We start from the raw sequence: 13206 nt of genomic DNA, 5'->3' as shown, positions 1-13206 counted from the left end.
CCCTCTCCAATTTCCCTTAACTCACTTCTCTCCATCTCCCCATGTCCTCCATGTTATTCCTTATTCTCAACAAATAAGTGAAACCATATGATAATTGACTCTCTCTGCTTGACTTATTTCACTCCGTATAATCTCTTCCGGTCCCATCCATGTTGATACAAAAGTTGGGTATTCATCTTTTCTGATGGAGGCATAATACTCCATAGTATATATAGACCATATCTTTTTTTATCCATTTGTCCATTGAAGGACATCTTGGTTCTTTCCACAGTTTGGCAACTGTGGCCGTTGCTGTTATGAACATTGGGGTACAGATGGCCCTTATTTTTTTCACTACATCTCTATCTTTGGAGTGAATATCTAATAGTGCAATTGCAGGATCATAAGGAAGCTCTATTTTTAATTCCTTAAGGAATCTCCACATACTTATCCAAATTTGACCCCTCTGTATCTTTCCCATGTGTGATATAGTTTTCCTACTGAAAAAACAAACAAACAAAAAAACTCAGTATATATTTCCTTCCTTCCCTTTCAAGTGAGAGTACATTTAAGGAAAGATATTATCCTGTATAATGGTACTTATATTGATAACAGCAAATCCTTCAAATAGATTTTTCAATAGCGCATTTCTAGATTCCAACTCAACCTCCCCCTAAATACCCAGTGTATTAATGACCCAATTTTAAAATGTTGCCCGAATGAAGAAAAAATACAGATGTGGTTTGGCGGCTTCAAACATGGTGCCTTTAGACTGACCCATATTTCCATTAATGAAGCCAACGCATTAGTTTTTTAATAAAGATTTTATTTATTTATTTGACATACAGAGATCACAAGTAGGCAGAGCCCGATGCGGGGCTCAATGCCAGGACCCTGGGATCGTGACCTGAGCCAAAGGCAGAGGCTTTAACTCACTGAGCCAACCAGGTGCCCTTATTTTATTAATTTTTACCAGACCCATCTATGGTTGTCAGAGTAGCATCTTTTCTTTGAATCAGTGCTTTCAGCCTGCAAAACATCATCAGGTTTAGTTAGTGTTTTCCTGATACCATTCTCCATCCTTTTACTCTCATTCATTCTGTGTCCTTATGTTGTGGGCGTATCTTTAAGTAGCATGTCACTTGATTTTGTGTGGTCGTTAAAGAAAACATCCAGGCTGACAATCTTTGATTTTTAACTAGTAGGTCCATATACATATATTTTTTTTTCTCATGCTTACAAGATACTTGGGGTTTGATTATTTTGATTATGCCATCTTATTTTATACTTTCCAATTGTTTTTGCCTTTTCCCTTTTATTTTTTTCATGTTGCTTTTTGAGTCTATAGAAGTTTTTCTCTCCCTCTCTTATTCCACTTTTTCTTCTGTACTAATTTGGCAATACTGTTGTTCATTCCTAACTTTAGCGGTCAATTTGAAAGTACATATTAAAGTCCGCAGGATCTAAAGTTAATCACTCGCTGTGGGCCTTCAGATGATGCTTTAACATTGGTCGGTTTCCTTCCCGATTTCTGTGCCATTTTACTCCAGGGTTTTAATTCTTTCTTTTAAACCAAGACATTAAAACATTTAAAAAATATGGGGTTTTGTTGTTGTTGTTGTTGTTGTTTACATTTACCCGCAAAGTTACCGTTTTTTTCTCTGTCCTTCATTCATTCCTAAACTCTGGGTGGTCTTTGGATCTCAGAGAACTTCCTGGGGTTCTTTTCCTTCTTGAAGCATGTCATGTATTCATTACCGTAGAGAAATTCAGTTTCATGAATTCAGTTTTACCCATCTGAAATGTTCTTATTTTGCTCTTGTTCTTAAAAGATAATTTTATTTGGGTATGTAATTCCAAATTGGTAGTTTGGCATTTGAAGATAATATTCTGTTGCCCCCTCACATGTACTATGGCTGTGAGATGTCAGTCCTGAATGAGATTTGCCTCTCATTCTTGTTTTTTTGTTATTCATTCAAGGGCATCTTTTATTTATTTAAGCATCTTAAGCATACTTATGCTCTGTGTCTCATAACTCTAGTTATTTTCTTGTTGTTCCTGGACTCTGAGGACTTTTTTTCCTTTTCAGTAAGCTGAGGCATGCATTTAAAAGGTTTTTCTAAAAGTATTTTATCAAGAATTTTTTCCAACAGGGTTTTCCCAGGCATTGTAGGCCTCCATATTGCCAGAAGCGGAAGTCCTATATTCACTTAAAAAAAAAAAAAAATACCTATTTTTCTATTAGTCGTATTGCTATTGTAGGTTGAAAGTGACTGAAAACCCAATACAAACTGACTTGAATATAAAAGAAAATATATTAACTTCTATCACAGAAAAGTCTAGGGTGAGGATTAGGTTCAGATTATTCTGGGCCCCAGATTCAGTGACTCACCTGATGTCATCATGATGGAAAATGTTCATTGGTCAGACCCGGGGAGCATGTGACCTTCTCAGAGGAGTGTGCGTATGTGTGTGTGTGTGTGTGTGTGTGTGTGTGTGTGTAGCCTTGCACAGACCATGTGCACTGAGAGTCCAGGAGACATGGTTCCTGAAAGAGAAACCAAAATGCAGTAATGTGGAGAAAGGAGAAAGGATTTTGGGTGGGCAAACACACCAAGGTACATTTTGACCTTGCTGGCCCGTTCTGCAAAGGATATGGGTTTTCCTTTTTTTAAAGGACATTTATATGATAACTTGAATATAAACATAAAAGAAGATTAGGAGGCATTCATCTGCAGAATATCCCATTCATCCACACCCTTATAATACCTAGATTCATATTGTGCTGGTGGAGATTATGGTCCCCACCCAACAGGGTTGGGAGGGAGAGTGGCGTAATGTAGGTGAGATGCTTAGCAACACTCACTGTCCGTGATGTGGGCAGCACGCAATACATGTTATTATTACCAGGTACAATACAGAGCATGCAGAAAGTACAGCAGAAACCAGAATTCAGCCGCTGCCCTTACAAAGCACATGAATTATACCAGAAAGTTAAGGAGAGGACAACCCACTATGATTTAGCAGTGAATTTGGCTCTGAGCTCCCTTTTGTCCCCTAGGCAAAAGTGGAACTCTGAGTGATGCATGTGTAGCTGTTCTTGTCTAATTAGAGGCTGCACCGCATTTTATCAGTCAGGAGAGTGAGAATGAACAGTGCCATATAATGATTTTATATTTCATCATAGTGCCTAGGATAGGGATAAGCATATAAGCATTATTAATAATTTTTTCAGTTAATTGATTCAGACTGAAGAGTTGGATAATTGAATAAAAGACAGTTAATTCATAATTCTAGAAGGTTAGACTTGTACATTGTACCTTTCAACTTGTATTGGTCATGCAATGAAAGTAAATTGCATATTTTTTTTTCAGGAGAGCATTTGTTTTGCAATCTGAACTTTTGGGAACTTGCTTTAAAAAAAAAAAAAAAGGAAAAGGGGAAAGTGTTTTTCCTGAAAATAAACTTAGACGTTCCAGAAGGATATATTGAACTTCACGAAGGAGAATGCCTTTAAGATATGTTTAAAGAAAGAAGAGGAAACTCTATCAGGCCAAGAGAAAAGGAGTGGTCAAAGTGTGATATTATTGTCCAATGAGGGCATTTGCTATGGGAAGCTAAAGAAATAGGTTCCAGCCTTTTAAAAATAATCTTTCTTTGTGATTATAAAAATAATGCATGTTCAGTGTAGAACAATCTTAGAATGCAGAAAACTGCAAAGGGAACAAAGAATCCCACTGCTCAGAGATCTCCATTGTTAACATTTTTGGCATATTTCTTTCTACTGTGTATTGTTTGTGTGGGAGCGCGCTCGCGCACACCCACTGCTGCTTATAGATTTGTACCCTGCTTTTTTGATTTACCGTTATAGTAATTGTTCTCCTTTACTTTTGGTCTCTGAAAATGTGGTTTTGGATGGTCTCAGAGCCTTTCTTCACCCAGCTGCCCTGTGTGTCACATTTTCTTGTTGGACTCTTGGAATTGTTTATAGCTTTTTGCTGTTTTAAATAATGTTACAAAGAAAAATTGCTACTGTGGGCTCCCTTCGGGGTATCTCTGATGGTTCCCTTAGGTGAGAAGTTCTTCAATATGTTGAGAAGAGATTAAAGAGAAGAGGAACGTTTTGAAGCTCTGTATAGGTTTGCTAGCTGGTACCCAGAACTTTTGTGATTTAAAGGGACACAAACAGAGAAAGAACCTAGACATTCTAGAACAGTGGCCTTGAGCTTTGGGGTTTTGCAGAGCAGTGAAAACACATAAACAAAAACATTGAGGAGAGACAGACATCTGGTCCTGGCGTTATTTGGTCAAGCAGAGCTTTTTCTGCCCTCCTCCTTATTCCCATTCTGGAAGAAATACATTTTAATACCAAACAGTAAGGATGTGGTTTCACACGAAAAGACAGTTGTTTAAACTGAATAAAACTTCATTTTTGAAAACCTCGGTTTACTGTCCTTATTTCCATTCATTCCCCCTTGGACCTGTGTACATTTGGATCTAAATTTTTGCTTTTTTTCTTAAATAAAAAAGTCTTTATTTTTAGGTTGCCCAGAAACACATTTTTTTTTTTTCATGGAGTATAAGCAATTAATTCTTTCCAAAGCTTCTAGTGGGCCCTGGCTCAGCGTTACATAGCTTTTCCGTGCACCCTGGCTATGAGTCAGGGGTTTTAAAATGCAGATACACTTATTAATATGTTTATACATCTATATGTTTTCCATTTTTCGTAACATGTATTTGGAGGAGGGCCGTGATTTTGGAGGAAATGGGAAAGAGTGAGGTAGGAGAGGGACTTAGGGCCACTAAGCTTGAGATACATATTTTGAGAATCAGAATTGGCTTGGTGTTTGGACACACCATTGGCAACATTAACATTTTTTCCTTCTTACTGTTTACATGTTTGATTTTGAAAAAATTCAAACCCAGAGAAAATTTAAGAATAGCATAAGAAACTCTGTTCGTCCTTCACTGAGATCCATTCATTATCTTGTTCCATTTACTTAATTTCTCTCTCTCTCTCTGTGCTACAGTATTATATTCATTTGAGTGTAAATTTCAGCAGTAAACACCCTATAGCCTTTGTTACTTCTGCATGCATTTTCTAGGGATGGGTTCATTCTCTCGTGATATCATGACGTAATTATCAAATTGAGGAAGTTTATACAATACTGCCTTTTTTCAACTGTGCCCATTTTTGGAGCATCTTTTTCTTCCTGACCGAGTATCTAATCGAGAATCGAGGGTGATGTTTAGTTCTTGTGTCTGTTTATGCCTCTGTCTGTCTCTTAGGACACTGGCACTTTTTAAGAGCACAAGGCCTGTTGGTTTATAAAACATCTCTCAGTTTGGGCTTAGCTGGGAGATTCCTTGTGATTTATTTCAGCAGATGCAGTACCATAAACTTAGTGAGTTAAAGCAACAATAAACATACGTGATTTCACATAATCTTTGTGGGTCAAGAATTTGGGAGTGGCTTGGCTGGGTGGTTCTGGCTCCGGATCTCTCATGAGATCACAGTTGAAAAAAAAAATGCTGCCTGGGCCTTTCATCATCTCAAGGCTTAACTGGGGCTGGAGGATCTGCTTTCAAGAGGACTCATCCCAGGGAGGATGGACAGTTGGGACTGGCTGTTGGCCAGAGGCCCTTGCCGCAGAGATGTCCCCATAGGATGCTTGAGTCTTCTTGCTTCATTGCATGGAGCTGGCTTCCCCCAGAAAGGGTGGTCCATGGGCAGGAACAAAGAGGAAACCTCAGTGCCTTAGGACCTGACCTTGGAAGACTCATATTCTCACTTCTGCATTCTGCACAGTAGCTTTAAACATATCACAAAGTCTTTGCTCTCCTTCCCTTCAAAGGATGGAGCCTCCTTCTCCTCCCCTAGAGTATGGACTGGACTCCCCTCTGAGGGAGCTGTGCTTAGCCCTGTGCTAAGTGATGGCTTCTGTGCATTGGGCTGGAAGTCTGTAGTGTCCAAGGACTCAGGTTCTGCGGCTTGGGCTCCTGGGGATGCCCTCTTCGCTTCAAAACACCAGAGCTGCCATGCTTCCAGCCTTGGCTGACTTTTCCTCAGGTGTCCAGAGCCGGGCCTGCAAACACAGCAGGAATAAGAATGTGAAGGGGGTTGAGAAGAGCCAGCCTCCCACAGAGTCTCCCGGAGAAGCCTATGCAAGAGCCATCCCAGTGACAGCCGCGCTCTCTGCAGAAACTGCACTGATGTATGTGTAGGAAGAGGACTTGCAGCGGGATCCGGAGAGGAAGCACAGGAGATATGGCCTATGGCTTGTCAGAAGGAGGGCTAGGCAGGGAGGGATGGTGTTGGGATCTTTAGCTGAGCGTCCTGTGGGGCGGGAGCAAGCCAGAATCCTCGGACAAGGGCCCTGGGCCCAAGGACCTCAGCCAGGTACAGACCCTCAGGCGTTCTGTGAACTGCCTAAGTTATTCACCTTGCTGAGCCTAGTCTCAATGAATGCCAACGTAGCAAGTGTTTTTGAGTTCAGGTATTACATGTCATTAATTATAAGTCATTTTTTCATATTTAAACATTTCTGAGATTTGTAGACATCTTAAAATCAAGACATCCTGCAGGTAGGCAACATGTGTCCTTAGAGATTCTTTAAAGAATGCTGTGTCTTCCAACCATGGGCATCTTAATTTTTATGAAATATTGTAGATTGGAGATCTACAATCTATGGTAGCAATAAGGAATCACTTGTTTTTTAAGGGTTTTCAGTTTTATTATTTAAAAAAAAGAGTCCCTATCCCTTAGGTCTGTTGAAATATTTATGGATGCTGTGCTGTGCTGGGTTTTGCTTAGCACTAGTCTGGGATGGAGGGAATGAGGGAGAGCTTAGATGAAGCAAGATGGACTGTGCATTGAGAATTGTTGGTGTCAGGCAAAAGGTCCCGGGAGTTTCTTACAATATTCTCTCTACTGTTGGTATGTTTGAAAATGTTCATAATGAAATAAAAGGAGAAAACCCACAAAGAAACAAAGTGTATATGTAAAGGGCTTTTTCTCTGCTTTTTGCAGGACTGGATCCCTCATTTTTCAGGTCCCATCCTCAATGTCACCTCCTCTAAGAGGCCCTCCCTGATTACCTCTTCGGTGGTTACTCCCCTCCCCCCTTCCCACTCCCTGCAACAGTTGCTCTGTTTCACATCCTGCTTTTCTTCCCATCACCATCGCCTCCTGAAATTATTGATATGTTTGCTTACTTGATTATTGTCCCCTTGCATGTAAGCTCTGTGGGAGCAGGGGAGTTGTTGTTGTTGTTTTAAATCCAGCACATAATAGGCAATCAGGAAATATTTGGTGACTGACTGGTAAGGGCCCACTGGTATATCGCCTGGTCCCTGGTGGACAGCCCACACAGCTGGCTTCACTCCTCACCCTGCTAGCTTCTGCATCTCTTGGATGTGCCCATGGCCTGTCTTTGAGGCCTTCCCTTTCTGCCCAGGCCGCCTGACTGGTCTTCAGCCTGCATGCCCTTCTTGCATTGCCAGCGGCCCCGCCATCCCCTCTTCCAGCCCCGGGGTCCTGTGGGTGCCCCTTTTGGGCTTCTGTTCCTCCCCTCTCACTTCTTGCTGATGAGTTCCAGGCACAGCCCAATCCCTGGGATGACCTGGAAGTTTATCATTAGCTACTCTGAGGAGAGACTTCTCTGTCAAGTAGGGAAACTTCCCTGTAAAGTAACAGGAAACCCTACTAAAGAAAGAGGAGGGAAGCTTATTGGTTCCTATCACTGCCAGTCAAGGCACATCCCTCATTCGTACCCTTGAGGCTGCCACAGAGTGGACTGAGGGGTGACATGGGTACTAGATGGGGAGTAGTCAGGGTCCTCTCCGGAACCTTCCAGACTGTTCTAGCATTCTAGCATTCTAGCGGCGGCTCCAGTTTCTGCGTTCTACACAGGGCCTGTGGGAGCAGAGGTGCAGCCGGGGTGTGGGAGGGTGCTGGGGAGGGCAGTGAGACTCCAGCCAGCAGCCAGAGTGCGGTGACACCCGCTGAAAGGGATGCCTGGCTGAGGCCCCTCTTGCAGCCAGCAGCTGCCTGCACCCGCGGGCCTGGGGACAGAAGGAGGACAGAGAATTTTCCAGGTAGAGGGCACGGTCTGAGCACAGGCCTGGCAGTTAGCCATGGGGTCGGAAGGGAGCAGACAGGTGAGAGAGTGGTTGAAGAGGGGGAAGTGGCAGTCTCCCTCTCTTCTGGTCTGCTTAGCTTGTGTGTCACTCAAATCTGAAAATTGCTCTAAAGCTTAAAAACAGCGTCCCACAGTTCAAGCTTATAGGGTATCATTTTTGAACCTTTCTTAGAATCTGTTAAAGCTCCTAGTGGAACACGGGGGGCTCTGGAAGATGGTAGCAGATGATTTTCCATTCCCGGAAGGAGACCTTGAGACCGTGACCCATGTCCCCTTGGCGCCTCCCTCCCCATCACCCCTGGTATGCAGTGTGTTCTTGATTCCTGTTCTTGATTGTTCTGGATTGTTCTTGATACAAGCTGTCTTGTATCTGCAGGTGCAAAGAGAAGAAATATGATTATGATCACCTTCCCACGACATCTGTCATCATAGCGTTTTATAACGAAGCCTGGTCAACCCTCCTCCGGACAGTCTATAGTGTCCTCGAGACATCCCCGGACATCCTGCTGGAAGAAGTCATTCTTGTAGATGACTACAGTGATAGAGGTAAGCTCCTGCCACGGGCTCCTGGAGGGGCCTGGCGTTCTGTGGCGGTGCCTGGGAGGCCAAAGCGTGACTTCAGAGGGGGGTGGAACAGGTCTGGGCAGAACAGGCTTCCTGTGTCCCCCTGGACCTGGCTCTTGCCCTCAGGGGGCTCAGAGCCTGCTGGGGCTAGACGGGTGGTGACAGCTCTGCTACACGGTGCTGCAGGAGACAGGGCACTCGGGAAGAGGGCCAACCTTACATCTTGAAGAGTGATCAGTTTGTGGGCAGCAAAGGTGGAGGGAGGGGGTTCTGAGTAGAGGCACAGAAGGTAGAAAGCCTCGGAGGCATGGTGTCCCTGGGTTGTGTAACACCTGCCACTCATTCAGGAAGGCAGGAGGAGCAGCTGCTTCATGGGGAACAGGCAAAGGAGGAATGTGAGATGTGGGGAAGGATGCAGGCATTAGACCTGAGGTCAGATCGGGACTTTGTCCTGAGAGCCGGGAGAGCAAAGGTGGGATTTTAAGCAGGAGAGCAGTTTTGCCCTTTGAGGGATCCCTCTAGGCCCGAGATACCTGTGGGTGGAGAATGGTGTGCAGCGGAGCTCTTCAGGGAGGCCAGGGGCTATCGGGCTGGCCCAGGGGAGAGAGGGAGGCTGGGAGTCAAGTGGGAGTAGAGGGGAGGGGCAGGAGGGACATTTGAAACATGACGTCTGCAGATCTCTGGGTGAGTGGTGGTGCTGTCCCAGAGCTGGAAAAGCCACCCAAGGCAGGAGTGACAGGTCTGGGAGAGGAAGAAGGGCATTTGGCTTTGGATGTGTTGAGTTTCAGATGAGATAAAAAAACGGTCAGCCCTGGGGGTGCTTAGGTGGCTCAGTCGGTTGGGCGTCTGACTCTTGATTTCAGTTCAAGTCCTGATCTCAGAGTCCTGAGATGAAGTCTGGCATGAGGCTCCGCGCTCTGCAGGGAGTCTGCTTGGGATTCTGTCTCTCCCTCTCCCCCACGCGCCTCTCTCTCTTTCTCTCAAATAAATAGATAAATAAGTCTTAAAAAGGTGTGTTGGGGGGCAGCCCAAACAAGAGAAGAACTGAGAGGCTGCCGGCATCCCTACCAATGACCTGGGGTCCATAATTCACATGCAATCCAGGGCTGGCCCTTATTTAATCAGTGAACACTTTTTGAGTTTCTTCTGTGTGCCAGGCACTGTTCTAGGCACCAGGGATTCTGTGGGAAACACAAGTCCCTGCTCTCATAAACTCACATTCTGGTGGGTGGAGGTGGTTCGGGAATGTATAAAGAATAACGTAAGACAACACAATGTAAAATAGCATAGCGTGACATAATAATATAGCAAATGTAATGCAGCCAGGTGGAGAGTGCTGCGAAACAAAAGTGGGAGCAGGAGAGGAAGTGGAGCTTGGGCACAGGCCCTCCTCCAGCTGGTGGAGGCCAAGAAGCCTCCTGGAGGAGGTGGTCTTAAGCCAAAAGCTAGGATGTAGAGGAGGCAGCCCAGAAGCCGCAGGTGCAGGCAGGAGCTGGGGTGAGCAGGCATTCCTCGGGGCGACCATCGGCCAGTGGGGAGGCAACATGGGAGATGCGGTTGCAAGGGTGGGTGAGACCAGGCCATTTGGGCTCTTGAAGCCGCCATAAGGGTTTCAGGCTTCAATATGAGGCTGATGGGAGTTGTCCGAGGGCTGTTGGGGGAACAGGAAGGTCACTGGGTCTTGGGCTGTTCTGCCCTGTGGGGCATCGCCGATGGATGGTTGGTGCGGAGAGGCTGTGGTCATGCCACTTGCCACGTGATGAGGTGAGTGAGGGCCCCTAAGTTCAGCTGAGGGGAAATGTCAAGGCCGTAGCCCATTTCAAGCCAAATGACCATCCCTGGGCCACGCAGAAGGGCATCCTGCTCCTGCTTCCTGGGCATCGGCTGCCTTGGGCTCTGGGCCGGGGCTGTCTGACTTCAAAGCCTGGAGTATGTGTCCTAACTGGTGGGTGTGTTTGGTTGCTCGCATAGAGACTCAAAATAACAGTAATTTCCATGGGATAAAAATTGATGTCTCTCATATCACACATCTGCGTAACGGTCGAGGGCTGGTGTGGCGGGCTTCACAGTGTCAGGGCCCCAGCTGCTTCCGTCCTGTCGCTCCACTTTCTCGAGGGTGTTGTGTGGTCTTGTCTGCATGTCCCCCGCTGGCTCTTCACCTTCTGCTCGCTCTCACTAGCAGAAGGGTTTCCAGGGGCTGGGGAGCCAGGCCTGGAAGCTGTCCTCATATCCCACCGAACAGAACGGGCTCACTTGGCCATACCTAGCTGCAAGGGAGGCTGGGGACAGTAGCCTATGTGATGCGTGGCTGTGTGCACCCACGGGGACAGTGTGTGTCAGGCCTCAGCTGGCCTTCTCCGTGACAGCATGCAGGCCAGGCTGGGGCTTCATGCTGAGTGATGCCCACTGGGCACTGAGCTCTGGAGTCAGGGTACCTGGGACTGAGGTGAGCTTTACCAAGAACCTGTCATGACACCTGAGACGAGCCACTTGTCTTTTCTGAGCCTCAGTTTCTTATCTGTTAATGGGTTTTTCCACGCTTATATCAGAGAGCAGCAAGGAATAAATGAGATTGTGCACAGAACAGAACCCCATGTCAGCCGGCACATAGTAGGTACGCATCTCCATTTCCTCTGGTCCTTTCCTCCCAGGGCTGTTTTAAATCTGCATTGGTTCTGGTTCTGGGTCACACTGCACGGGCATCTCAGCTCCAGCACCTTGCAGCTATGCAGCCTTGAGCAAGTCCAGTGTCAACCTTGACCTCAGCCCCAGTCAAGTGGGGTAACAGTTCCGACCTCCTCATGGGGTCATTTCGACGATTGAAGTAAGGGTCAGCACCTGGCGTATTGTTAGTGTTTGTTAAATGGTAACTTGTAATTTTATGAAATATTAAAAAACTGTAGGGTGCCGAAAACATTTCAGAAAGGTATTCGTTCAGAAGCAAAAATCAGATTATTTATTTTATCCTCATGGGATGGAACAGCTCCTCAGGGGGCCGGGGTGTGGGATGAAGCCCTCCCCGCGCGGTTCCGTTCTCTCGCAGTTGCCAGCGAGGGTGCCGTGGGGCTGAGGCTTCCCTCCCCATCCTGGTGACTTGTAGAGTGGGCAACTTGTCCCCCAGCCTGTAATGTGATAGGAGCCCTGCCCTGCCCCTCCTCTCCCTCCTGCTGCCCTCTCTGCAGGTTCCTCTCAGCGGGAGGAAGGGGTGTCCACCCTCCAGGGCATGGGAAGACACTTCAGACAGTCGTAATCCATAAAGGTGCAGGGAGGCTACACATGCATTTTCTTCCTTTCTTTCTCTCTCTCTTTCTCTCCTTCCTTCCCCTTTTTATTGCACCTGCGATTTCGTGTATTTTTCGTGTGATTTTATTGCACCTGTGATTTTCGTGTGTTTCCAATTAGCTTTGTTTAGAAGTCACCTCCCTTATTTGTGCTGGCAGCTTATTTGCAGTTGTATTTAGGATTTTTTTTAAAAAAATCAACCATTGAATGCTTTATTTATTTATTTATTTTTACGTGTCAGGAATATTTAGAGAAACATTTTTACAAACTCTGAAGCAACCTAGAACAGTTCATAAAATTTTCCCTTTTGATGATGATTGAGGACTTTCAGACAAAGTCCACATTCATGTGGGATTTTCTTATTTTTCGTTTGCCCAATGGGTTCCCACCTACCTCCAACGTGACCCATGGAGGGGTGTGAACCAGGGCCTTCAGCCCCTTATGTGTGTGGAGTCACAAGTCCAGGGGCCAGTCCTCGCTGTGGGCACAACCTATTGAGTTTTAATTTTTTAAAAACATTTTATTTATTTGACAGAAAGAGAGAGAACACAAGCAGTAGAAACCACAGGCAGAGAGAGAGGGAGAAGCAGGGAGCCCAATGCAGGACTCGATCCCAGGACCCTGGGATCATGACCTTAGGTGAAGGCAGATGCTTAACCGACTGAGCCACCCAGGCACTCCACGACTTTTCAACTTCTAAAGCTTCTTTCCTCTTCTGTAGAATACAATGAACATGTCCTCCTAACAAATTCTGGATTTGTTTCACAAGGACGAGAGAGTATACAAGAAAGCTCTGGGAGGCAGCGTTAAGCCTGTGGATTTAAGCCAGGGCCACCGGGTTAAAATCCTGGTTCCTTAGCTCACATGTTCTGGGAATTTGACACATTACTTAGTCTCTCTGGCCTCAGTGTTCTCATCTATAAATGGGGATCATTGTAGTACCTACCTCATGGGAAAGTTGGAAGACTTGCGTGACTTGGAGAGAAATCCCCTAGATGGTAATTAGCACAGGAGGCCCTCTGCTGTCAACTGCTTTTATTACTCCTATTACTGTGTCCAGGGAAATGTGCTCCTGAGAAAATTTATGTTAACAGAAATATAAATAAAATTTGTTAACATAATTCCATATAAATTAAAATTTTATAACATATTACATAATTAACATAAGGAAACCAAATTTATATTGAACCAGTTTTTCTGAAAAATTGTGGTTGGGCAGTTTTTCTGTTCTTTATTTTTA

The 13206-nt window shown here is 45.2% G+C and overlaps 1 protein-coding gene across 2 annotated transcripts in view; it reads left to right on the top strand.

Moving 5' to 3' along the window:
* GALNT12 (polypeptide N-acetylgalactosaminyltransferase 12) overlaps window positions 1-13206 on the top strand; it is a 38106-nt gene that overhangs the window by 4489 nt on the left and 20411 nt on the right. For both annotated transcript variants that reach the window (XM_032307708.1, XM_032307707.1), the window contains exon 2: window positions 8497-8666. In XM_032307708.1, the coding sequence (XP_032163599.1) occupies window positions 8497-8666 (170 nt within the window). The remainder of the gene's footprint in view (window positions 1-8496; window positions 8667-13206) is intronic.

The sequence above is a fragment of the Mustela erminea genome, chromosome 12 (genome assembly GCF_009829155.1).
Source record: "Mustela erminea isolate mMusErm1 chromosome 12, mMusErm1.Pri, whole genome shotgun sequence".
Taxonomy (NCBI): domain Eukaryota; kingdom Metazoa; phylum Chordata; class Mammalia; order Carnivora; family Mustelidae; genus Mustela; species Mustela erminea.
This window is presented reverse-complemented; position numbering and strand designations above follow the sequence as displayed.